Source organism: Phymastichus coffea, unplaced genomic scaffold (genome assembly GCF_024137745.1).
Source record: "Phymastichus coffea isolate CEN01 unplaced genomic scaffold, Cenicafe_Pcof_1.1 PCOF00015, whole genome shotgun sequence".
Classification (NCBI taxonomy): Eukaryota; Metazoa; Arthropoda; class Insecta; order Hymenoptera; family Eulophidae; genus Phymastichus; species Phymastichus coffea.
Genome location: NW_026706826.1, coordinates 3,145,515 through 3,173,294, shown reverse-complemented (window position 1 = coordinate 3,173,294; position 27,780 = coordinate 3,145,515). Strand labels below are relative to the sequence as shown.

At 43.1% G+C, this 27,780-nt stretch overlaps 1 protein-coding gene across 2 annotated transcripts in view; it reads left to right on the top strand.

Moving 5' to 3' along the window:
• The window catches only part of LOC131675037 (ras GTPase-activating protein 1), a 1,462,590-nt gene that overhangs the window by 410,589 nt on the left and 1,024,221 nt on the right, over positions 1–27,780 (top strand). For both annotated transcript variants that reach the window (XM_058953862.1, XM_058953861.1), the window contains exon 4: positions 25,941–26,338. In XM_058953862.1, the coding sequence (XP_058809845.1) occupies positions 25,941–26,338 (398 nt within the window). The remainder of the gene's footprint in view (positions 1–25,940; positions 26,339–27,780) is intronic.

Here is a 27,780-nt window from a genome sequence, read left to right as displayed (position 1 = left end):
TATAGGTTTTTTCGCAATTAATGAAATTTTTTTCTCAATAACAATGCAACTTACGACAATAATTCGAAATCCTGGCCTTTATTTAAAATTTCGTCATCAAAACGCAGCCTTCTATTGCAGCGATAACATTTTTTTTTGAATTAAAATTGAATTTTGCTATCAAAAGATTATTTCAATTTTTCTAATAAATATTGAGCAGTATATTTTACATCATAAGAACCAAATTGTTGAATATAACAAGATTAAAGTATTTCATTACAACAATGTTGAATCCTTTATATACATATTTGACGTTTACTTAGAGAAAATGGAGAAGGTGCGTATACCTCTCAAAATACAATTTGCATGAAAAAGTAATTGTGATTTTAATGAAAAGTGATAATTTAAATACAAATAAGTAGTACTTATCCGGCATAAAAACCCTAGTCACAAGTAGGAAAAAGCCCTTTGAATACTACTTTAACAAAAAGTACAAACAAAAAAGAAAACAAAATTAGGCAGTTAATTAACTAAACTTAATACAGGACTTAAGAGAGAGCTACTAAACGACATAAAGCACCTGAGAAACTTATCGAAGGCTCGCTGAGCCTGTACAATATTTGTCCGCGTTGAATGGCCACTCAAATATTGCTCGCTTACCTGTTGGCTTCCTTACTCGGATGATGAGGAGGAAGCTGTTGTCCAAACACACACACACACACACACACACACACATACACACACGCGTGCGGACGCACCGCAGCCCCGATGTCTCGGGCACACATGAATTAGAGTGAACGCCTGAACACTTAGGCTGCCGATATGATGGACAGACAAGAATTTTGAACAGCACCTTGGGGAGACTCGATCGTCCTCAGCCCTCGTCGCACAACGTAACCGGGTTCGTGTTGCTACCCTCGTCCCCTTTTCTTCCTGCTAGGTGGACTAGGGCTCTCTCACTTGACCGTGAAGCCTACCAGCACGCTCAAGGAGAAGGCAACAATTGGTCGCACAGAGAGATCGAACAGCTTCATTATTCCGGAAGAAACTGAACTCGTGATGTTCGAATTCCGCATAAAAAGAGAAGCGCGAGACTCCTCTCTCTCTTTTGACCCATCACCAAGGGCCAATCAAAATTTGGTGATCGAGAGAGCGGTAAGACTAGGTCGGCTACTTGCCCGCGAGGCCAGCAGCCGACCCTTGTTTTATGACGCATCCTTTCCACACTGTGCGTTGGTCCTAAAGTAATTTGGGTTTTCCCAAACGTGTTGGGGACAAACGTCTGTTTTTTACAGCGAGGAAAAACAGAAGTACCAGAGTAGACATCCGCCAGACGATAAATACTACAAAAAATCACGCGCTTTAGTTCGATCACTTTCGCTAAGGTCCTCGCAATCATAAAGCAGGCTATTAATGTGCCGGCACGCATCCTCGTCACGTGTACATGCTGTTTCTTTTTCTCTCCATACCTGACCGCAAATTAACTGTAGGAGGATTAGCACTCTGTAGTAGATGCATCTTGATGCTCTTCATATTTTGCAATGTATTTTTCCGGATTACTCACAAGGAAACCCCCCCAACCCGACCTCACCGATTTCAATAATCTTTTAATATGTTATAGTTCATCAAAAAATAAGACATACGTATTTATTTTTATCGGCGGAAAAACACTTTGAGGGGGTGAAAACAACCCTCAAAGTTCACCCCCAAAAATAGATTTTCCAATGTATCTCAGCATCTAATTGATATTTTACGACCAAACAAATTTCATATCACTTCTCATGTGAAAAGCAAACTAGCACATGCAATTCCGACCACAAGGGATGCAACCCTTATTATTTTTATTTAAAATACTATCTATTTCATGGCTATTTTTATGAAAAAAATTAAAATAACCCGAATAAAATTGGAAAAAATATTACCCTGCATAAAATACAAAAATAAAGTTAATCTATTCAAGCTTTTTTTCAAACTACTCCCTTAAAGTTGAAAAACCACCCCTAAAAAATTGTTTTCAATACATTACAGGTGGTGTTGATAATTTAGTGTAAAATACGTTAAGCATCATTTATACTGTACAAACACAACTATCTCGTGCAGTTTCGACCACAAGGGTTGCAACCCCTAATTTCTGTCATCGAAATTTTTACCTTCTTTGTACCTATTTTTGAAGAAAAGTTCATCATGAGCTTAAAAAAATTAGAAAAAATTTTACCATGGATAGAATAAGAAAAAAAATTTACTTCTCATTTTTAAAACCACCCCTAATTTCGAAAAACCACCCCCAAAAAATTGTTTCCAATACATTACAGGTCCTGTTGATAATTTACTGTAAAATACGTTGCTCATCACTTATAATGCACAAACACATTTATCTCGTGCAGTTTCGACCACGAGGGTTGCAACCCCTAATTTATGTCATCGAAATTTTTACCTTCTCCATTCCTATTTTTGAAAAAAAGTTCATAATGAGCTTAAAAAATTGGAAAAATTATTATCGTGGATAGAATACGAAAAATATGTACCAATTCAAGATTATATCACCCAACAAGACCCAGAACTGGGACAACGTTTTTCCAAAGTAATTTATTGCGCCGATTCCGAATCTGTCCGGAAAAATGATCCGTCACCCAGTAGCAATTTCTAAAACTCCCCTTATATCCCAATGGCAATTTCCCGCACTAACCCGCACTATCAGAATGCTTACAACCCCCCCTAATAACCCCCTAAAAACCTCTAATGAAAATGCCGTTAGCCCCCCACTAATAGCCCGAAGACATAGCTGAGCCCCCTTGCAACCTTATGGCAATGCTTGCAACCCACCGAATAACATAATGGCAACGTTATCAACCCTGCTAACTACTGGGGTTATTAGGGGGTTATTAGGGGGAGGGTCTTATTGGGGGGGGGGGAGTTATTAGGAGGTTAATGGGGGGTTGTAAGCAATGCCATTGGGGGATATTAGGAGGGTTATTAGGGGGAGGTTTATTACCATCGCCATTCGGTGATTAGGAGGGTTGATAGCATTGCTATTGTTTTTGTTGGTTGAGTTTTTCTCCTTTCTTGTGACTAAAATTGTAAACTGCCAGGTAATATATATTTAATTGATTTTTATATGCGTTACTATAATTCATTCAGTTACCAATTAAAAACAATCAAAAAAATTAGGACTGATTTATTGTTCATACTTCTTACAATAATGATATTCTTCATAGAAGTGCTCGAAACATAATGATTTTTTGCACCTACCGCAACGTATAATAGCCACATTTTTGCATCCTTCTATGTCACAATGTGTATTGCAGGAATCTCCAAAACTGTAAGCAACAGGATTGTCAAAATTTTCTGGTTTTTTAGTGAGGTAACCACTCTTGAACCAGGAATATTTAAAAAGATTAGTATATCTTGGTGAAGATAATTGATTGTGGACTAACGACTGAAGTTTAATGATGTTGTTTCTTTTATGTAAATCCAAATCATAATTCATCAAAATTACGGTATCTGAAAATTGGCGCACAAAGTTCTTCCATATGCGAAATCCAAAAACATCAAGTTGCTGAATTTTTCCCGTTGTGCTAGTCGGTATTTTTTTAAAATTTATAATTTTATCACGTGGAGTTACAGTTTCTATGGCACTGTCACAATGACCGCTCCAGGAGTCAAGTAACAGCATCGTATTGGAACCTACATTAGGGAAATATACTTTTTGCAGCCATATTTTAAAGAGATCTAAAATCAAAAATCTTATTTGTAAAATCATTTATAATGACATTAATTGTAACTAGATGGGATTATGTATACCTGTAGTCAACTTACCAGATTTAGATGCTTCTACGTAAACATTTTCGGGTCTAAATAAAGTGGTTTCAACAATGGGTCCAAACTCACCGCTAGATTCCTTCAAAACTAAAAAGAGTGGTGACAGTAATTCTCCTGCGGCTGATATGAGTGGCTGTATAGTATAACTGTGGGTTGTTGAAGAAACTGACTGTACTAAACACTGTACCTGCTTTTCTCCTTCAACCGCTAGCGTTCTTCCGGAGTGCATTTCCAGTTGGAATCCGCTCTGATCAGAATTAAACACATTATGAATTCCAATTATTCTTATGCCTGCTTTAACATCAGCAATAAAAGTATTTGCTTTAATCGTTAGTTCTGAATTACTTTCTAGTGTTTTCTTGGTTATAAAATTATTTATTTTCCGAGATACTATTCTATGAGCTTTCTTGAATTTACAAAGCCAGTTATCCGAAGCTTTGAATCTTACATCTTCTGATCCTATAATCTTTTAAGCTTGCAATGCCCATCGACGTATGTCACGATCATGAATGATGTAACCAGCGTCTACTGCTGCTTTAAAATTATCAAAAGTGTACTGACAAATTCTTGCAATTTTTTCTCTATAAGTACCACCTTTGTTGACTGTATGAGCCCAACGTTTCAACTGACTCACAGATGAAACTTTCTTAAATTTTTGACGTACACTTCCAATACTTAAATTTTTTTTTTGCCACTTCTCCAGTATTCTACGGCTCTTTGCTTATATTCAAAACTGACATCTTCATTGTCTTTGGTACAATGGTCGGTGGGTGCTTCGAAATCGTCAGGAAAATGGCGTTGAACTTCATCTTCTACTATTTTTGCAGCATGATCTTTGTAATCTTCTTGAAAATCTAATGTATCTTCAACGATCATATCTACTGCATTGAAATCATTCACGGAATCTATTAAAATGCTTTTAATTCTTTCCGACAATTGAATCTCTTTATAATTTGTCTCACTTTCAGGTATTTGTAGAGTTTGAAACTAAGCTAATAATAAATTTAAAACGTTCAGAGCGTTAATTTTCATTTTTTAATCTGAAATAAAATATATATATATATATATATATATATCTTATATATCTTCAATTATATTAAACAGAAGGCGCAAAATTCTCCGTGCGTCCGTCCATCCATCCGTCCCCTTTTTTTCCTTATTTTTCCTCTGTATAGGTCTCTCCTGATATCGCTGGGGAATAAGAAATAAACTGAATAACAAATAAACAAATTAGGATAAAAACAAATAAATAAACAAATTGATAAGTAAACAATAATGATAAACAAACTTATAGAAAACATTCATGAAAAAAATTAATTAATAAATTAAAAAGTAAACATATTAATTAATAATGCAACGATTACCGAAAATCGTAAGACTCGCGCGAGGTTAACGAGCGGCTAAGCGAGAGGAGCCGCGTTCGGATCGTGAGAGAGAGAGAGCGCGTAAGGGGGAATGACCGGGAGGGGAGGCTCCGACCGGCAGTATGACTGTGTTACTCAGTCCGTCAGCGTCGCGCTAACCTCCTTCCTCCCGAGTTTTTGTGTTTTTGCCATTGACATTGTGACTGGAGTGCGTGGGTGGGTGCTAGCAGCAGCAGCAGCAATAGCAGCAGCAACAACTGCAGTAGCAGCAACGGCAGCAGCAGCAATAGCAGCAGCATCAGTAGCAGCAACAACAACAGCGGCAACAGTTACGAGGCGGCACAGCGAGTATCGGAGCGGCGTCTAGCAACTTGTTGTTCGGATACGGTTGGCCACCGTATCCTCATCGATATCGCGGTAGGTGCACCTTCTTTCTCCTGTTAATTGTTGTTGATTTGCGAGCGATCCCGCGCAGCGTGCGCGAGGAGAATTTGTTTATTGCGTGCGAGCAGGTAGTTCGCGGTAATCACGGTTCTCTCTCTCTCTCAATTTGCGTGTCTTGTTATTCAGGCGTGCGTGCGTAAGTCTCTCGGCCAATTCCCCGTGTAAGTCAATTGCATTAATAAAGTGCATATTTATCGTTTCTATCGAATCAAAGAGTCGTTATTGTGTCTTTCCTTTGTCCGGAGGTCGCGCCCGTGTTTATTTTCAGTGTTTACGTCGATTCGAATTCGCCGGTTACGTAGCACGGACCGTACGAGTACAGGTAGACGCGAATCGACGCCTTGGGTTCCGACGGCGGCCGCTCGAGCGCTACTAGCAAGGGGCGACAGCGCCGCCAAGCGGTGAGTTGGGGGAACCCAACTCGGAACGGTGAAGAGACTCTGCGTAGGCGCACTTCGAGGCAAGGTAGGTTACTGTGCCTTGAGCACAGAGATAACAAGGCGTCGTGTAGTCGCAATTAAAGGTACGTCTGCAGGATTATAGACTAAACGGCAGCCTGTTACATGGCGCCCAACTAAATTAGGACTCACACACACGAGGGAAATTGCACGAAAAGAGAGAGCAACGCGCGCGAGAGAGAGACGTTTGCGCGCGTGCGTAATAAGGTGCGAGCGGGTAAAGTAACGCGTGGCTCGTTCGGTGCGTGCTCTGCGGTAGGGGAAAAACGCCTCTCCGACCCAATAACAACTGCTTTTGTGAGCCGAGAGCACACTAACCCCAGGGGTCGAAGAGACGTCCGTAGTCGCTCTAACGCGAATATAAAAGGTGACTAATTGTATTTTGAATAACTTTTTGCTTTTTAAGTGTTTTATTACACATTAAAGTAATCAAGTGGGGGTTGGTCACCGAGCGACAGTACCAGCGGAGCGCGCAATTGGGGTGTGTGTAGGGTTAGATTAACTAACCCGGTGGAGCTAACAAACAGTTAGCCTCCACCTATAGGCAGGTAGTTGCGAAGCGGAAGTTCGTACTTCCTTAGAGTACGCGATACCTGCACACACCCACAAGCCACGCGTATTATTCCCTTGTGAATAAAGGCGTAATTGGGTAGTTGGCGATAAAAATCGCAACACCCCGCTCGCGCCTTGGGCGATAGGAGGCGGTGGTGGTCGAACAGGGAAATTAACCTCAACCGTCACATTCACCCCAGCATAAGCGACATGGAGGATACCGCCGACGCGATAACCCGGTGGGCTTCGGAACTGCCTTCGACACAGCTGGACAGATACCTGACGCAGCTGGAGTTGCGCACAGATGGTCCCAAGCTGATGCAGGCAGTTCGATTAGCATATTGGTTGCTAGGGGAGTATATTGACCTAGACTTCCAAGGAGCGGCGTTGGATAGGGAGGCCACACAACGCAGGCGAAGGAGTCGAGAGAGGTGGCTGGAGTCCAGGCGACAAGAGTTAGAAGCAGCTGATGCGGAGGATCTTGTCGCCCACCCACTCATGCTGCTATACAGGGTTGAGGTGGTGGAGGCGAACCTGACGCGGACTCTCGCGGTCTACGACAACTTGGAAGAGGAGAGTCAGAGCGAGACGGGGGAGCGAGAGCCCGCAGAGGAAAGGGGGACCGGCGAGGTCAAGGGGCCCATGGAGGGGGTCGGTAGTGAGCACAAGGGCTACACCGGATCGCCGGATAGGCGAAGAGCCCGTCGCTTCGAGAACGCGGAGCTACAACCTCCAGAAGAAGAGGAAGAGCGGTGCGTGACCGAGCGACTAAAGGAAGAGATCGAGCGCAACCGGGTCGGTATAGACCGCATATTAGAGATGTTGGAAAGACACGACCAGGTATGCGCGCGGTGGAGCGACCAGGTGACCGCTCTGCAGGTGGAGGTCCAACAGTTGAAAAACAGGGACCCCACCAATCGACGAACGGTCATACCAGAGCGGCCCCGGAGGACCGTGGACTTCCAATCCACGTATACGTGCCACTACGACCCAAGGGTACCAGGTAGTACCCCGGAACCCCAGCGACCGACCCCTGGCGAACCTCGAGAGGCTCCCCAAAGGCAGGTGCCTTCAAGGACGGAACAGCCACCAAGAAGAGGACCAAGAGACGCCGACATGGATGAAGGGCAGGCGATCCCCGAAGGATCCGCCTGGTACGACGCCAATGCGGCGTCGGGGTACTACGCGACTCGGGACGCGGGTAGGATTGTCCGGGGATGGAAGCTGCGATACTCTGGCACGGCTTCAGAGTGCGTAGACACCTTCTTGTCGAGACTGGAAGATCTACGCGCGGGTTCTGGGCTAACAGACGGCGAGATCTTGTGCTCGGTATCAGAGCTCCTCGAAGGCGTTGCGAGGACCTGGTACGAGCTTAACAAGTTCAAGTGGAGGAGTTACACCGACTTCGTGGCAGGCGCTCGACGCTGGTTTGAGTCGAGTGAGCTGCAGCAACAAAGGTTGCTGCAAGAGGCCCAAGCCCGATACCAGGAGTAAGGAGAGCTGGTGCGAGAATATGCCTGCCACCTCCTCTTCATGTTAGCCCAGCTACGCCCGCCGTTACCAGAGCAGCGGCAGTTAGATTTGCTATATGCAAATCTCCTACCCGCCATCCGGATGCAGCTGCGGAGGAATGCGTTCTCCAACGTGGACGAATTCCACGCCCGGGCGACTGAGATCGAGACCGCTTTGCGGGACGACGAGCGCCCGAGGACCAGGCTGGAGCCAACGTCCACGTTGTACCCCGAGCACATGGGGGTGTCAGCTAAGGCACCACCGCCCCGGGCAGGACCCCGAACGGCGGCCATGTCTAACAAGCCTCGGGGTAGGGAACAGCTGCAACCCGAGTCGCCGGTCAAAGCCCCGGCCAGGAAACCCGAGGACCGGCCCACAATCGCCGCAACGCAGGCGACAGACCCCATTGAGGATCTATCGTCGCAGATTGCGACCCTGCGGCGCGATATGGACCGGTACTTTAAGGAGAGGAAGGCTAACTCTCCCAGGCGGCCGAGAGGTCGGCCGCAAGAAAAGGGGAGGAATAAAACCCCCCCAGGGTCTCCTGGCCAGCGACGAGAGGGTCAGCGGAGGAAAATAGATTACTCGCAACCGATCAAGTGCTCGTCTTGTGGCAAACTAGGCTTTACCAGAAGGTACTGCCCAGATTGCAACAAGGGAAACGGGCAGGGAAGCGGAGGACGGAGGTCCCCTCAGCGTCCCCAGTAAAGTAGACCTCTCGTCGCGGGTCGCTGGAACGGGGTAGGGGCCCGCCAGCGACTCCAGGGTTCAGGAAGGTCTCGCCAGGGATATCGGACCCTACGAGACCTAGCAGTGCGGTGGCGTCGGAAGCGACAGCGACCGAGCATATGCCTGATCTGGGTAACCGGGCATTCTGTATCCTTGAAGGGTACGGAGGCCGGATTCAGGTGGTGGAGCAGGGGTTTGAATGGGTCGGAGAGGAGACCATCAGACCCAAAAGCTCCAGGAGACCACCTGACGCTCCGGAGGATGCGCCGGCGACCCAGACACCTGCGGGTGAGAGCACGTCGATGCGAGTAGCGGCTGCCCAGGGCAAGAAGAGCCGTGAAAGCCTCCCGTCCACAGAGGGGAGAGAGACGGCGAAAGCTCCCCGCAGGTATAGACCCGAGGATGAGACCCGATGGTGGCTTCAGGTGGGGATAGGTGCCTACAAGTTAAGGGCACTCTACGACACCGGGGCCTCATCAACGGTAATGGGTCAACTCGGGCTTAGGTTGGCATCAGACATGGGGCTGGGCCTGGACGTCACGCGAGCGGGAGAAGCGAAGCTCGCTGACGGTCGCCCATGTCCCATCTTGGGTCATGTGATTTTCCTCTTCACAGTAGGGGGAATCACAAAAGATGTAAGGGTCGCTATAACGCCACTGCTGTCTGATAACTGCTACATCGGCGCGAATTTCGTGAGGGAATTCAGCGCCAACCTGAACCCTGACACGGACCAGCTGTACTTGGCGAAAGCCAAAGTGGCGGTACCGTTGGAAGTGGCAAGCGTCACTGGTACGTCGTGCCTCGCACCTGTAGGCCTGGTAGAAGCCACGGAAGCACAGCGTCAAGAAGTGGCTAGCCTCGTCGAGGGATTAATTCCAGACGGAGGCGAGTGTTTAGGCTGTGCTGTGGCGGTCGAGCATGAGATAGACATCGGAGACGCTCGACCCTGTAAACAGAAATACTACCCGGTCTCCGACAGGGTGCGAGACGAAATGCACGCGCTGGTCAAGGCCATGCTGGACAACGACGTCATTGAACCAGCAACCAGCGGGTGGTCAAGTCCAGTGGTGATGGTTAAGAAGGCAGACAGCAAATACCGGTTCTGCGTGAATTACCAGAAGGTAAACGCAGTAACCAAGCCGGACGCCTACCCATTACCCTTCATGAGCGACATCCTGCGAAGGATCAGGTATGCGAAGTTCATCTCGACACTGGACTTGAGTAGCGCATACCACCAGATACCTCTTAAAAAGGAGTCGCGCCCCATTACGGCGTTCACAGTCCCCGGCCTGGGGCATTTTCAGTTCAAGAGAATGCCCTTCGGATTGTCCTACGCCGGCGCGACTTTCCAGAGGTTGATGGACAGAGTGATTGGCCCGGATTTAGATCCTTTCGCTTTTGCGTACCTCGACGACGTGATTATTATCTCGCCGTCTTTTGAGGAGCATAAGCGACACCTGGGATTGGTTTTACAACGAATCCTGGGTGCGGGCCTCACTGTGAATAAGACCAAAAGCCACTTCTGTAAGTCGGAAGTCAAGTACCTGGGGGTCCTAGTGAACCGTGAAGGGGTAAGGCCAGATCCAGAGAAGATCAAGCCCATAATGGAGTACCCAGTACCACGGACGGTCAGACAGGTGAAGCGATTCATGGGGATGATGTCGTGATATCGTCGCTTCATACCCGACTTCGCAACCATCGCTGAGCCGATAAATCGCCTGACGAAGAAGAGCATCCCGTTTGCGTGGCAGCAGGAACAGGAGCAGGCTTTCGAACGGTTACGAGACGCAATGGTCTCGGCACCGATCTTGCAGTCGCCAGATCCCAGCGCGCAGTTCGTGTTACAAACGGACGCGAGCGATAGTGGGATAGGCGCGGTATTGACGCAAGAAGTCGATGGACAGGAGCGCGTAGTTGAGTACGCCAGTCGCTCCTTAAACAGCGCGGAAAGGAACTATACAGTCTCCGAACGAGAGTGCCTGGCAGTAGTATGGGCTATCGGGAAGTTCCGGCCCTATGTTGAGGGGCACCACTTCAAAGTCATCACCGATCATAGTTGCCTTAAGTGGCTCCACAGTATGAGGAATCCTACAGGAAGGCTAGCGCGTTGGGCGTTAGCACTACAAGGCCATGTGTTCGATATCGAGTATCGAAGAGGAGACCTCAACGTGGTGCCAGACGCTTTATCTAGGGCCTATGAGGAGGGGGTGGTAGAAGTGGGTGCCATGACTCATCAGCCGGAAACTGCCGACGCCTGGTACCTTCAAAAGTATCGAGAGGTATGCCAGGATCGACATTCTCAACCTACCTGGAAGGTGGTCGGAGGGAGATTGTATCACTACAATCCGACTGAGGGGAGCGAAGGGTCCATCGACAACAAGGAAGCCTGGAAGCTAGTGGTTCCTGCCGAGAAGAGGCATCAAGTACTCGAGGAGGTACACGATGCGCCAGCAGCGGGACACCAGGGGAGAGAACGAACGTTCTCCCGGGCTAGGCACCTGTATTTCTGGCCAAAGATGTACGATCAGGTCAGAGAGTACGTGAGGAGTTGCCCGGTATGTCAGCAATGCAAGGCGGAGCAAAGGCCGCCTTGCGGGCTGATGGGTCGTCGAGAGGTCTCGCGACCCTGGCAGGTGGTGGCCAGTGACATTACTGGCCCCTTCCCGAAGAGCTCGAGAGGGTTCAAGTACATTTTGGTCTTTTTAGACCTGTTCTCTCGGTGGGTGGAGTGCGTACCCGTACGTAAGGCCAATGGAAGGACCATCGTACGGGAATTGCACGAGAGGGTGGTAACCAGGTTTGGGGCGCCAGAGATATTTCTTTCGGACAATGGGACCGAATTTAAAAATCAAGAGGTCGATGCCTACCTATCGAGGAACGGCATCCAGCGCGCCCTGACCCCAGTTTACCACCCACAGGCAAACCCCACAGAGCGAGTGAACAAAACCCTCAAGGCCATGCTCATATCGTACGTGGAGCGGGACCATAAGAGCTGGGACGAGCACCTGCCAGAGTTCAACTTTGCGTTGAACTCGGCAACTCACAGCGTAACAGGTTACAGCCCGGCCATGCTGGTCTTTGGTAGACAGCCCACTCCCCCCTCGACCTTTAGGAGGGCCCAGGATCAGTTGGCTCGGGAAGCTTCCGAGGGCCAAGAACTGACCGAATGGGGCGAGCACATGCGCCAGTTACCCAATTTGTGGGAACGCGCTGGCTCTAAGTCCAGGGAGGAGGCGGCCCGTCAGGCGGTCTATTATAACCGGAGGAGACGTCAGGCCGACTTTAGGGTTGGGGACTGGGTGTGGAAGCGGAACCGCATCTTGTCTTCCGCAGCGCAGGGCGTTTCGGCGAAGTTGGCGCCGAAGTATTCTGGTCCCTACGTAATTCAGGAGGTATGTGGGACGAATACCTACCGCCTAGGTAACCAGCAGGAAGAGTTGCCCGAGCTGATCCACGCTAAGGACCTCAAGCCCTATTTCGGTCCATTCTCGGATGAGGACAACGAGGAACCAGGAGGCGGGGACTCAGCACCGTTGGAGGAAGAGGAGGGCGTAGGCGACCCGCCAGCGAAAATCGAGGAATCCAGCGAGGATCCGATATGCGAGCGCGTCGCGATTGCGGCCCCCGCGAACGAGTGTGAGAAACCCGCGGCGACTCCAAAGGTACCGATCGAGGCGCCGGCTAAGCGAGGCTGGGGGAGGCCGCGCAAGAACCCTGCGTGCGAACCTCGGGAACCAGGTGGATACGACCTGGATGGCAACGCGGTAAGGGGAAGAGGCAGGCCACGTAGAACCGCTCAGCACGTGCGGAGGGTGGTCCTGCCAGTTACCCCCGCAAATGGGCCATGTTCGCGAGGAAAGCGCAGGGGACCGGGACGTCCTGGTAAGCATTAGTGTCGAGCGTGACACAGCGACGGGTAGGTTGAGGGCTGAACCTGAGAAATCCCTTAACCCCACCTCTTCTCTTTTCAGATGGAGAGGAAGCTGGTCATCAGTGAAGAGGCCCTCGAGACGGCCACCCAACTGCTGCTCGACCTGGAACTGGGTCCGGGCGCCGATCGGCTGATCGGCGATCTTCGCAGATTCGTCCGGGCCCAGGTCGAGGTGGCCGCTCGCGAGGGCCGCTCGCGCCAGCGGGTGGACGACTTCCTCCGGGAAGGTATGAGGGCCCAATCATCCAAGCCCTCGACCCGGGAAGCGTCCACCCAGACCGACGGCCCGTCCGAAGAGGGTCGTCGGTCTCAGTCCACGCAGGACCAGGGGGTGCAGACCCAAGGGTCGACCGCGGCAACGACGGAGAGCTCGACCCAGTGCCCCGGGCCAAGGGAGGCCGGCGGCCAACAACAGTGGGTCTGCAACCACCCACGGATCCCCCAGCTAGATGGGCTTGCAAACTCCTGGAGGCACGTGAGGTTGGGCCTCCGGGAGTTGGAGAATGCTTGGGAGTTCGTCGGGGAACTCCAGCGCCAGGTACACACTCACCTGGGGGAGTTCCTCGACTTCCGAGGCGCCCAATAAATGCTGGGTGAGTGGGCTCCGGTAGCCCGGCGGCAGAGGGCCTACGGTGAGGCCCTCCTGCGCGTTGACCGGGGGCTGGAGTCCCCAGAGGCTGCGGGCCCGCCGGCGGTGTTACCACCGGCGGCCTCGACGAGTAGGGACGCGGCCAGGACTCCGGCCAAGCCCCCGACCAAGACTCAGCCCAAGAGAGTCTCGGGGGCCCCCGGCGCCGGACAGGAGTTCACGGTCCGCGTGGACGGGTCGGTTTCCGACCCTACCGTGGTGGTGCGTACCATGGGAGGACGCACATCCGCCACGGTGGGCGGCGTAACATTCATCGCCGCCCCGGCAGCAGCAGCCGCGCCGCCCCAACAACCAGCAGGGAGCCAGGGCCATGGGGCGGAGCCCAGCCTCAGTAGACGACCGGGCAAGGGCTGCTACATCTGCGGCCATCCCAGGATTACGACCACGTCCAAATGCCCCAACAAGTCGGAGCACTGGCGCTACCCCAGACACAAGGCGCCAGGGGGCTCCGGCAGGTGACGTGGGGGAGTGGTGGCCCGGGATGGGCGAATAAAGCCAGATGTCAAAGAGGATGGATTGTACTGATTTCTCTCCTTTCCCAATCCTGTCCTTAGGGTCGCGAGTCAATGGGGTAGTTCGATCCGGTAGTTCGAAGCTATGAGGGGGCTGCAACGATTACCGAAAATCGTAAGACTCGCGCGAGGTTAACGAGCGGCTAAGCGAGAGGAGCCGCGTTCGGATCGTGAGAGAGAGAGAGCGCGTAAGGGGGAATGACCGGGAGGGGAGGCTCCGACCGGCAGTATGACTGTGTTACTCAGTCCGTCAGCGTCGCGCTAACCTCCTTCCTCCCGAGTTTTTGTGTTTTTGCCATTGACATTGTGACTGGAGTGCGTGGGTGGGTGCTAGCAGCAGCAGCAGCAATAGCAGCAGCAACAACTGCAGTAGCAGCAACGGCAGCAGCAGCAATAGCAGCAGCATCAGTAGCAGCAACAACAACAGCGGCAACAGTTACGAGGCGGCACAGCGAGTATCGGAGCGGCGTCTAGCAACTTGTTGTTCGGATACGGTTGGCCACCGTATCCTCATCGATATCGCGGTAGGTGCACCTTCTTTCCCCTGTTAATTGTTGTTGATTTGCGAGCGATCCCGCGCAGCGTGCGCGAGGAGAATTTGTTTATTGCGTGCGAGCAGGTAGTTCGCGGTAATCACGGTTCTCTCTCTCTCTCAATTTGCGTGTCTTGTTATTCAGGCGTGCGTGCGTAAGTCTCTCGGCCGATTCCCCGTGTAAGTCAATTGCATTAATAAAGTGCATATTTATCGTTTCTATCGAATCAAAGAGTCGTTATTGTGTCTTTCCTTTGTCCGGAGGTCGCGCCCGTGTTTATTTTCAGTGTTTACGTCGATTCGAATTCGCCGGTTACGTAGCACGGACCGTACGAGTACAGGTAGACGCGAATCGACGCCTTGGGTTCCGACGGCGGCCGCTCGAGCGCTACTAGCAAGGGGCGACAGCGCCGCCAAGCGGTGAGTTGGGGGAACCCAACTCGGAACGGTGAAGAGACTCTGCGCAGGCGCACTTCGAGGCAAGGTAGGTTACTGTGCCTTGAGCACAGAGATAACAAGGCGTCGTTTAGTCGCAATTAAAGGTACGTCTGCAGGATTATAGACTAAACGGCAGCCTGTTACAATAAACAGTAATAATAAACAAATCAATAAGTAAACAATAATTATAAACATCATTAATTAATAAATCCTCATAATCAGTGTAATTTCAATTTTTTTAAAACAAATATTAAAAAGCCGTAAAATTATTTGCATATAAAAAATAATTTTATAGTTATACTTACGTAGCAGGTACTACGAAATACGAATTAACGAAATAGTATCTTATTATTATTTGTACTTATAATCTTATATTCTTATTACTATTTATTATGCTGTTAGTTCAATAGTCGATACAATACGTCCAACAACAAGAAAGTTGTGTTGGCTACTGATGAAGAATTACTTACTCATATTTATCAATCATGAAAATAACAGACAATCGTCAGAGACGCTGATAGTAGGACGTAAATAAAATTCTGATAATACTATCATTCATATACCAAAATTTTTGCGCATCCGAGAAACTATACTTATCTTCTAGGTATACTTATAATATTATATTATTCTTGACTTGTTTTTTTATATAATAAAAGTTATTTATTTTTTGATAGAATTAATAAACGATAGAACGTAAAAAATTTAAAAGAGAGCAACAAAATAGCTATGGAATCATAGCTTATTTGATTTAGAAGAGATTGCAACGATATGTCAGAAACTTTTTTTAAGATGGTTTTTCAACATTGAGGGTGGTTTTGAAAATAAGTTTGAACAGGTAAATTTTTTATTCTTATTCTATCCACGGTAATATTTTTTCCAATTTTTTAAGCTCATTATGAACTTTTTTTCAAAAATAGAAATGGAGAAGGTAAAAATTTCGATGACATAAATTAGGGGTTGCAACCCTCGTGGTCGAAACTGCACGAGATAAATGTGTTTGTACATTATAAGTGATGAGCAACGTATTTTACAGTAAATTATCAACAGGACCTGTAATGTATTGGAAACAATTTTTTGGGGGTGGTTTTTCAACATTAGGGGTGGTTTTAAAAATGAGAAGTAAATTTTTTTTTCTTATTCTATCCATGGTAATATTTTTTCTAATTTTTTTAAGCTCATTATGAACTTTTCTTCAAAAATAGGTACAAAGAAGGTAAAAATTTCGATGACAGAAATTAGGGGTTGCAACCCTTGTGGTCGAAACTGCACGAGATAGTTGTGTTTGTACAGTATAAATGATGCTTAACGTATTTTACACTAAATTATCAACACCACCTGTAATGTATTGAAAACAATTTTTTAGGGGTGGTTTTTCAACATTAAGGGAGTAGTTTGAAAAAAAGCTTGAATAGATTAACTTTATTTTTGTATTTTATGTAGGGTAATATTTTTTCCAATTTTTTTCGGGTTATTTTAATTTTTTTCATAAAAATAGCCATGAAATAGATAGTATTTTAAATAAAAAAAATAAGGGTTGCATCCCTTGTGGTCGGAATTTCATGTGCTAGTTTGCTTTTCACATGAGAAGTGATATGAAATTTGTTTGGTCGTAAAATATCAATTAGATGCTGAGATACATTGGAAAATCTATTTTTGGGGGTGAACTTTGAGAGTTGTTTTCACCCCCTCAAAGTGTTTTTCCGCCGATAAAAAAAAATACGTATGTCTTATTTTTTGATGAACTATAACATATCAAAAGATTATTGAAATCGGTGAGGTCGGGTTGGGGGGGTTTCCTTGTCAGAAATTTTCCCGGCATTCTAGAGTGATATCCATGAATATCCTCCACGCAGTCAGGAAAAATTATATTACTGTATTTCATGTTACGTGCAAAATGGATACGAAGTTTTTCGCTGCACTATAACTCTAATCCCATAAATTGCACAATTTTTCCGAAAACTTCTTCACACTTGAACACGCACATCAGATTAGAATCCATTTTGATGCTGCTTTGAACTACAAAATGAAAATAAAAAAACTGCCCCTTATGATGTTGGTCTCTCGAATTTAAAAGGTAAACTGTCGTCTCGACTGATGAAAATGTGCGTCCCTTCCCCTTCTATCTTATTTAAAATACTAGATGACCATTTCAAAGTGATAAAATAAAAAAAAGAAAGATAGAAAGTAAGCAAGAGAGCAGATGCTCGCTCTTTCGGCTTTGAAACGGTCTACGGTTTGTATCCCTGAAAAAGGCAGGTCAGTATTTGAACAACATTCGGTGTTAATACACTTTTCCAAAATATTTAAAACTTTCCATCATAAAACTCATACTTCTACTTAATGAGACAGGTACGAGTTACTCGTTATATCTCGTATAACTTGTTTCTACCTGACCCGTTTACCTGCTTTTTGCAGTCAAATTATTAATAAACAAATTTTTCAACTAATAATTTTTCACGGACGTTCCTACAGCTGATTAAATCTCATTGAAATTATATTAATTATCGTTTGTGAATAGAAATACAAACAATATGAAGTACAAGCAATATGAAAGAATATTCTAAATTTATTCATTCTTTAAAAAATGTTCGATTACTTGCTTTTTTACCTATCAAAAGCGAAAGTTAATGTAATTTCAATGAGATTAAAACAGTTATTATAACGTCGATAAAAATTTTTCATTCAAACATTTATATAATAATGATCCAACAATAAAAACCAACTATTAAAGGTTAGTCAAACGGGCAAGTCATTGACCAAATCCCTGCGGCATATCTTTATCGGCTGCTCAGCTAGCTGTCCAAGCTGAACAGAGGTTAAATAGTAATACGTTAACTAAAGGTTAAATAGTAAGACTTCTATCTATAGTTTCGTGAAAATGATGTAATATAGTTTGTACTTATAATTGAAGATTTTAATATGCTTCATTTAAAAAAAAATAGAAATCATGCAGAATATGTTATTCATTACAATGAATTACCAATTATATTTATATTATATATATTCTTCTTAATTAACTTCTTACTTTTTATATAAGTTTCTTTTAAACCTCTTCATTAATCAGATGAAATATCAGAAATGTTTAAAAGTATGTAAGAAGTACGTTACTTCGGCAAAGTAAAGAAAGTAAAGAAAGAGAAGTCGTTACAGTGGATTGAAAAGAATAGTAATAAGATAGTAGCTTTAAAAGACAGACGAACTTCAACTAGAGTCATTCTGATAAAATAATCGACTGTCAGCAGTAGTATCTTCCACCGTTGCTATATACTTTACACTAATTGTAAGTGAAATCACCGTACGGAGCTCTTAAAAAAAACAACTCATAGCTGATTAAATTTATTAAAAAAGTTTGAAAGTCACATGATAGAAAAAAATTTGTTGAACTAGACATTTTAAACCATTTTAAAGATGAAGAACAGTTAAAAAAGAAATTTTTTCATTGCTTTTTAGATAAGTACTTGAAACCGCTAAAAAATTTTACACATATATAGAAAACTAGAAACCTGAAGCAACATTTTTCTTTTTTTCCTGTACAACCATTTCTCTCCGACTTATCCCTCGTTGAAAATGACCCTAAAAATTTGGATTTTTTTTATATCCCTTAATTTTTATTTTCAGTAGGGTATTGGCGATAATTGAAGTTTTTTTGCCATAAGATTTGATAATGGGTAACATAAATGTAGTTGGTTTTTTAGGTTGTTTAATTACTTTCTATAGTAAGCAGGTATGGTGTGCGAGAAAATATGCCGAGCAAGTCATCAAAATCCACACCTTTCTGCCTACCTGCTGGACGAACTCAAGGGCACTGAAGATGGCGTCAACAGTTTGTCTCGTTAACTACCAATTAATCTACTATTTTACCGCAACTCTGATATAGGTAGAATCTAATATAATTTCAACCAAATTTCGACCAAAAACAGCATCGCGTAAACGTTGCTCAGGAGACGTTGGACTCGGTCCCTGACCACCCAAATGTGCTCCAGACGATCATAACTAATGATGATTCATGGGTTTATGGTTATGATGTGGAAACCGAAGTTCAATCATCTCAATGGAAGCTGCCGCATGAGCCAAGACCGAAAAAAGTGCGCCAAGTTCAATCGAACTTTCTGCTCAGTTTTCTTCGATTATAGGAGCGTGGTGTATCATGAGTTATTGCTACAGGGTAGTGCAGTCAATAAGAAATATTACCTGCAAGTTATGCGCAATTCGCGCAAAGCAATCCGCTAGAAACTTCCGGATTCATGGAAGAACAAAAACTGACTTTTGCACCATGATAATGCCCCTGCTTACACATCGTTGCTTGTGCGCGAATATTTGGCCAAAAACAACACAGTAATGGTGCCGCAGTCACGGCATTCCCCAGACCTGGCCCTCTGTAACTTTTTTCTGTTCCCAAAACTGAAGAGGCTCCTAAAAGGACGACGCTACGCCACGATTGAGGAGATAAAGATGGCATCGAAGAAGGAGCTGAACAAAATCACAAAAAATGATTTTTTCAAGTGCTTCGAGGATTGGAAAAAACATTGGCACGAGTGCATTATATCCGAAGAGGATTACTTTGAAGGAGATAAAATAGATATTTATGAATAAATAAATAATTTTTGAATACATACAAAATTCGCGATACTTTTTGAACAGACCTCGTATTTGTAAATTGGTTATTCTTTATAATTTGGAATGCGGTTGCCACAATAATTAACGCACTTTATATCTTTAAGTTTTCTCTTATCAGTCTTGTATATTTGTTTTGCATATTTCAAACAAACGCACCTTTATTAGAGTAATTTTTTGTATTCAAGTTTGACAGTTAAGACATGCGGTTTACCTCTTTTAACATTCAGTAGTTCAAATGTAATAACAATATTGAATAATCCGTCCACATTATACATGTCTTGGCTTTTGTAACTGTGTTCTATTTATATGGTAAATAGTGGTAGTGGTATTTTCTAATGTACGATTTTTAAGCGTTTAGTAGATTTTGTAATTGGCGAATATTTTCTACTTTATAAGTAAAGATTATTAGAGATTAACGCTTCGTTATTTATTGTATTAACTCCTTCATTTTGATTATTTTGTGAATTGACTTAACTATGTGATCAGCTTAACGATTTATTCGTTTGTTTATGGTTTTCTAGGCTTAATCGCTATCGTTTTCCACTTTTCGTTGTTATTTTGTGAAGATAACATGGATATGTTATTTTCTTATTAAATAGCTATTTTGACCGTTTCTCTGTTTTTATTATGATGTGGAATTTTATTATTATGATGTACCTCTTGTTTTTATGTTATTTTATAAGGAGATAATTCGGGTATCCGCTCGAATAGCAAAGGTTTACGAAATAATATAGTTTTGATAGTATGGTATAGTATTTAATAGCGTGGAAGTAATAAAGTTAGCAAAAATGCTGTAAATCAAATAAATTAATTTAGAAAAATGTCATCTCAGGTAATGAGAGATGTTAACTTTGTGTTGGATAAAGTCCGTCGGTTGAATTTATTATTTTTCTATTTTTTTTGTTCGGTTAGCTTTGATATTCCCTTTATTAGTGACTGCGCCTCAGCTTTCTTATTTTCAATGTTGTGAAATACGTAAGATTCCTCCTATATGTGACAATAATTGCACAAATGTACGTGGAACTGCCGGTTGTACTTATGTGGTTAGAGATATTCATTTCTCCCAAAAAAAAAAAAAAAAGAATGCCAAAAAGATAAACTTGAAACTGAGCGGTATTTTATTCATCAATTATTGAAAGAAAGTTTTACAGTTTAGATGTGATGTTCAAGCTAATTGCGGAAGCGCTAATTTCCCCACCTTAGCTCATTGCGCCTTAAGAAAATTTGATATTTGGCATGCGGAGGTAGTGCACTCCGCTCTTGCTGACGTTCATGCAGACGGATTCATGTTATGTCTAGCACGCGCTCGCGAATCAGTTAAGATTTTTGTAGTATTAACTAATATCACCTGCCTCTGCCGCTCAACTTCGTGAGAAAACTTTTTTAAGATCTTTTCCAAAGAGTCAGCAACAAAGACATATGAATTTACGATGTCCTTATGTCGACCCTGCCTATGTAAGCCTTATCAAGACGTTACAGTGGGATAAATCTAAATTAACTATCACTTCGGTTGGCTATTACTTTAGCTTTTCGAGTGTAGCACCAGCAAATACGTCTATTCTTCTCAAAGAAATATTACTGATTATATAAAACTTTACTTACATTTCTTTTTAACTCTATCGTATTAGAGGAGAGAAGAATATAAAGATGTGAAAGCAGCAACACAAAAGTAACATTTTTTAAATATAGATCTCTTAATAACTTTCATAAAACTTCATAGATTAAATTTAAACTTCTTCTAAAGATCATAGATACTAATTTGGATTTTGATTTAGTCAATTAGAAATGTCATTTACCTACAAACCAAATAAGAAAAAAATATGGAAAGATATAGGAGAAAATTGAATCGTTATCCTACTGTATATGTTGTCGCTGTCGACCAACAAGTTTGTAACCGTTTCGTGGCTACTTACCTACAGTCTGCTGTTGTGATCCCTGATATTTATACTATTATTCATTTTGACAGATAAATACGAATACGACGTAAGAATTTCCCCGTGATCTTTTGGTCTTTCGAAATGCAATAATTCATCATGCCAATAAAAATAGGTTATCTTAAATGATAAATTTCATTTGCTGACCTCTTCACGCTGAGTTCTCTCATAGTCAAATTATTATAGGCTAAAACGAATAGCTCGTAGCCAATCACGTTACAATACAGTCAAAGACTATTCGTTTTAGCCTATAATAATTTGACTACGAGAGAAATCAACCTGAAGAGGACAGTAAATGTGCTGACGAAACGTTGCTGAATATAATTAAAATTAAGTGAATTTCCATCTCTCACTATTTCCCTTCTTTCTATTATTACAATATTTAACATTTAAGAAAACTATAAGGGAATCAAGACAGTAAGTTACGTATTAAAAATGGGTTATTTTGTATTAAAAAGTAGAGAGCAGTATAGCCATTTTTACAGTGAATTTTTATTTGACAAGCTAACATATATAAGAATATATAACATGGTATATCTTAGATAAAGACATTATTCTTTTTACGTAACAATATAATAATTATTATAATACACCTGATTAGTTTAAAGGAATAATGTCTTTAACTTTTCACACGGCAACACAAAAATATTAAATGTGGATTTCCCAAAATTTCTATCCATAGACACTACATATTTTAAAGAAAATTATCTGTATTTTCATACAACGAATATGTAAAATACGTGCGAGTTAATGCCATATTTCAAAGTCTTAATCAGGCCCAGTAACTATACTTTCTTAACAAAAACTTGATAGTTTAGACGTTTACCTGAATCACTCCAATTTTGTTTTTAAATTACACTTATTTTATCGTAAAGTGACTCTTTGACGAGTATTTAAAAAAAATTAGTTTTCTACGATTTCTTTTGACTAAGTTATGCCATTTTTAAGATAATACTGTATTTTTCATAAATACTGCCATTAATTAACCCAATTCGTACCGCGGAGAGGTTATTGGTCGGATTTACGCATCATTTTGGCACTGAAAAGGGCTGATTGTGTGCACTATTTCTCAAATCAGGGATCACGCGGCTCACTACTTCCTCAGTATTTTCTGACTCCAAACCTTATGCGCTTTAGGCATTCAATACCGTGTATTGCCACCTCGACGACAGACAACCCCTCTCAATTTTCCGGGTTTTTCCACAGGAAATGGGAAAATTTCGCATGCGGATTCGTGATCAGACTGCGTTTCTCTTGCTTCCTGATACCATTTTCTTGTCCTATAAAGACGGAAAAATCGATATCGGCGACGAGGTTACGATTTTTTTCTGAGAGAATAGAGTACATATGTAACAATTGAAAATTACAAAAACATTCTTAATCAAATTGCCTCGATTAATTGCAATTGAATCTACCCAAATTGTTACCGTGCTACAAGCCGGACGAGCTGAGTCCAAACGAAATATTAAGATTAATAAGGATTCATCGTGCGACGATGTAATGTGTTTTTAGTTAGTATGAAGAAACGGGTTCTTATCGCCTGAGACATGGCCATGGTCGACGTAGAATAATTAGGAATCGAAAATATCGTGACATTATTAATAAATACCTACATAATCCAATAAAGGTTGCGCGAGAAATCGGGAATAATTCTTAACCAGGCAAATAAATTAGCACTCAGACGATAAAAAGATACCTTCAAGAAAAAGGTTTAAGATCATGAATTCGTGATAGCGTGCCTATGTTAAGAGCAATTCGACAACAAGCTCGCCTGTGTTACGCTCGCAGTTATCGAAATTGGACAACTAAACAATGGAGAAATGTGTTTTTTAGAGACAAATCTAGATTTGTCTTTTTATGGAAATGATGCTAGAATTCGAAATTGGCGACGTAGACGAGAGGGTTTTAAAACAAATCACGTTAATCTAACTTAAGCGTTTGGTGGAGTATCTATTATGGTATGAGGTGAAATATCAATGAACCATCGATCAGATTTAGTGATTTTCTCACCCTCAGGACGAACAAGGGATCGTTACATAAAAGAAATTTTGCATTTTTTCATAATTTCAATGTATTGCCAAATGAGCCGTAATTTTATATTGATGCAGGATAATTCACGCTTTCATACTGCAAAAAGAACTCATAATTACTTGGAAGAAAATAACGTACAGATTTTGCCTTATCTACCTAATAGTCAAAACCTCAATTCTATAAAACATATATAGGACGTGAGGTCTAGACGATTACGTAACATAGTATGACCTTCCGCTAACCTCCAAGAGCTTAAGAGAATTCTAAATCAAATTTGACACGAGATACTCGAAAATTTTATCAGAGCATGCATTAATATGCAAGAACGTTTAAGAGAGATTGTTTGTCGTCGAATTGGCAATACACGGTATTAAATGCCTAAGGCACATGGGGCTTGGAGTTAGAAAATACTGTGAAAGTGACGAGCTGTGGGGTTCCTGATTTGAGAAATGGTTCACACAATCGGCTCTTTTTAGAGCTAAAATGATGCGTAAATCCGACCAACAACCTTTTCGCGGTACGCATCGAGTAATGCTAATTAATGGCAGTATTTATGAAAAACACAGGATTATCTTAAAAATGGCAAAACTTGGTCAAAAAAAAATCGTAGGAAACCGATTATTTTTTAAATACCAGTTAAAAAGTGCACTTTACGACGAAGTATGTGTAATTTAAAAAAAATTTAGAGTAATCCAGGTATAAGTCTAAACTATCAAGTTTTATAAGAAAGTATAAGATAAATATAATTACTGGACCTGATTAAAATATAGGAATGTGGCATTAACTCGCACGTATTTAACATATTCTTTGCATAAAAATACAGATAATTTCCTTTAAAATTAAACGAAAATCAACACAATATGATGAAAATTAACGGAGTTACAAGCATTTAAAAGATGGCAAGTTATTGATGAAAAATTTTGTTGTAATAATTTTGTTTTGTAGTGTGTTCGAATAATTATTGGCAACTTTTTTGCTAACAGTTATTTGAAAGTACAAATTTTATCAATATCGTTTTTTAATCCAAAAAGTCCGGTCCGCTATGATTGTACATTTTCAGTGTGTGACGAGAGCAGACCGTGTGCCGGTTTCTCGTCTGTGTTTCTCCCTCCTTCTCCACTCGGCAAGGCGTGGTGACCAACGTTGGGCGCATTAAGGTATGCGCCTAACACTTGGCCTTTTTGTTTCAGCCGCAAGGACGGGCCAGTGCAATTGAGCGCAGAAAAGTTGAAGAGCGCGGAGAAAGTGAGAAAGAGAGAGAGAGAGAGCGAGCATTAGGCCTATGCAGGGATAGGCAGGAGCGCGACGCGTGACCGATAAGCGGCGCGTCGCGTGCCGCCTAACTAATAGGTCAGGAAGGGATAAGAGCGAGCGCCGCTGAGCGGCCGCGAGACGAGGGAGAGAAAAATAATGCGTGCGCGAGTCCAGTCCAGTTAGAGTGCAGTGAGTGCAGGTTTTGGAATAGTTGGAAGGAAGGCCAGCTCTACCAGCAACAGCTTCATCCTCGATTATGGCCAGTCCCGCTTGCAAGGAGAACCGACGTCGCCTGCAGATTTTGGGTCTACAACCTCGACCGACGTGTCCTGCAGATCTTAGCCAGCAACTACGGCCAGCATCGTTCGGCAGTAGTCTGACCAGCAGCGACGACCGACACTCCCTGCAGCAGTGCTTCGTTACAGGTTCTCTACGTTGCGAGGAACATTAACAAAAAAAAAAGGTCAAACCTTCTTTTCTTCTTTCTCTTTACACTTTTTGTCTCTCTGGTGATGCGACGACCGGTGCGCGTTGAATAAGATAGCCAGGCATTCACGTGCCGGCTATCTGAAGGTTCGTGCTTAAGTTTAATTTGTATTAGTGTCAATTGCGACCGGCGAATTGTCCAGTCGCCCACGTCCCGGGCAATTCATCCGGTATAGGTTCGCGTAATTTTTAAGTAAATCTGTAATAGGTTAAGTGCGCGATTAGGTATTTGTTAGGATGAAATGCGAAATATTGATTTGTGATTATCTTAAGTAGTTTACTGTTCTATTTTGTAGTTAGTTGGTCAATAATTAAATTATGTTATGCGCGCGTATGTTTATGTAAATACGTATTAATAATAGTAGGTTGTAAGTGCGATTTGATTTCTGTCTTTACATAATTTATTTATTGACCTTCCCTCTCTTTTCTCCCTCTATTACCGTGAGCGAAAGTGCCTCACTTACCCCGCAAAAGAATTGGTGACAAGGAGAGAGCTTTGTCACAAGTATGTAACTTTCTTCACTCGTGTTCTTCAAGAAAGTACTGAGCCAGCGTAGTTGGAAGTGTTTTATTTTTGTACTTATAAATAAAGGTTAATTTAAGAGGATTGTAAAATTGAGAAATATTTTAAGATTTATGTGCTATATCTTCATTTTCTACGAAACACCATATATATTTATTTTTCTTTAAAATTTATAGGTGGTCGCCAATTTAATAGCCTTATGGATTTAATTGCTTATTACACGCATTGCTCTGACTTATTGAAGAAAGAACGTCTTATACATCCTATTCCACCTCCAGAACCAGTAAATGATAAAAAAAGAATAGTAGCTATATTACCTTATACAAAAATGCCGGATACTGATGAGTTAAGCTTTCAGAAGGGAGACATATTTTTTGTGCATAATGACATGGGTGACGGTTGGCTTTGGGTAACTGCACATAGAACTGGAGAACAAGGTCTAATTTTTAGAGAATTAGTTGAAGATTTAGATGATTCTATAGACCCTAACACCGTATTTTCTTGGTTTCATCCAAATGTTACTAAAAGTGAAGCTGTGGATATGCTCGTAAAAGCTGGACCTGGAAGTTTTTTGGTGAGTATTACAGTAGCAAAATGTCATTGTTATATGTGATGATTACGACTGCAATATCGATGAAATGCTACTGCTATATTTGCTAATCACTATAAAGAAATGTTATCAGCACGAAATTGGAAAGAATCTTCCATTTATATATAAATATCTCCATCTTAAAGATATCTATATGATAAATGTAAGACTACTGGGATAATGTAATTGAGTTATTGGGTTCTAATTATTTTATTGGGCTTCTATGTAAGTATTATAATCAATCAACATTACTACATAAAGAGCCTAACCGGATAAGTATGTCAAAAATGCTTTTGACGATATCAGGATATGGATTAAGAGAACTTTTTGTTATTAAAAGTTATGACTTTATCGCTATTTTTTCGATTTATAAGTGCAACGAAAAAAATATTACTTCATATTTCTTGTGTCAAAACCAATACGAGGGTGGTCCGATAAGTACTTAGCCTACAAAAGAAAAATGAAAATTTTGGAAAAGTGGCGTTTTATTTTTAAACATAGTCTCCTTTTAGTTCGATACACTTGGCCCGGCAATGCTCCAACTTCTTTAACCCGTCTGAAAAATACGTTTCCTCGAGGTCTGCAAAGTAGGCTTCCGTGGCAGTGATTACCTCCTCATTCTACTTAAATTTCTGCCCGGCGAGTGACTTTTCCAAGTTTGGAAACAAAAAGAAGTCGCACGGGGCTAAATCTGGAGAATACGGTGGATGGGGCAACAGTTCGTAGTCTAATTCGACCAATTTGGCCATGGCGACGGCGGAGGTGTGAGCCGGTGCGTTGTCATGGTGGAAGAGCACTTTTTTCTTCGCCAAATGGGGCCGTTTTTTCTGCAATTCGACGTCGAATTGGCCCAATAATTCGGCATAGTATAGCCCTGTGACCGTTTTGCCCCTCTCCAGGTAGTCGATGTAGATCACACCTTGTGAATCCGAGAAAACGGTGGCCATCACCGGCCGATGGGGCAGTCTTCGCCTTCTTCGGAGCACTTTCGCCGGGTAAAGTCCACTGTTTCGACTGTTCCTTGGTCTCTGGTGTATACCAGTGGATCCATGTTTCGTCGACTGTCACGAAACGACTCAGAAACTCCTTTGGATTACACTTAAATAGCGTCAGACATTGCTCTGAAGTTGTCTCACGGTTGCGCTTGTTGTCCGGAGTGAGCAAACGCGACACCCATCGCGCCGACAGCTTTCTCATGCCCAAAATTTCATGCAGGACATGACCCACGCTGTCTTTTGAGATGCCTACGATTAGCTATCTCGCGCACCTTCAATGGTCGATCTGCCAATACGAGATCGTGAATTTTTGTCACGTTATCCTCCGTGGTAACCGTTTTCGGAACACCTGGACGTGGTTCTTCAAAAATCGACGTGCGACCACGTTGAAACTCGTTAAACCAATTTTTGACGGTCGCCATCGAAGGAGAA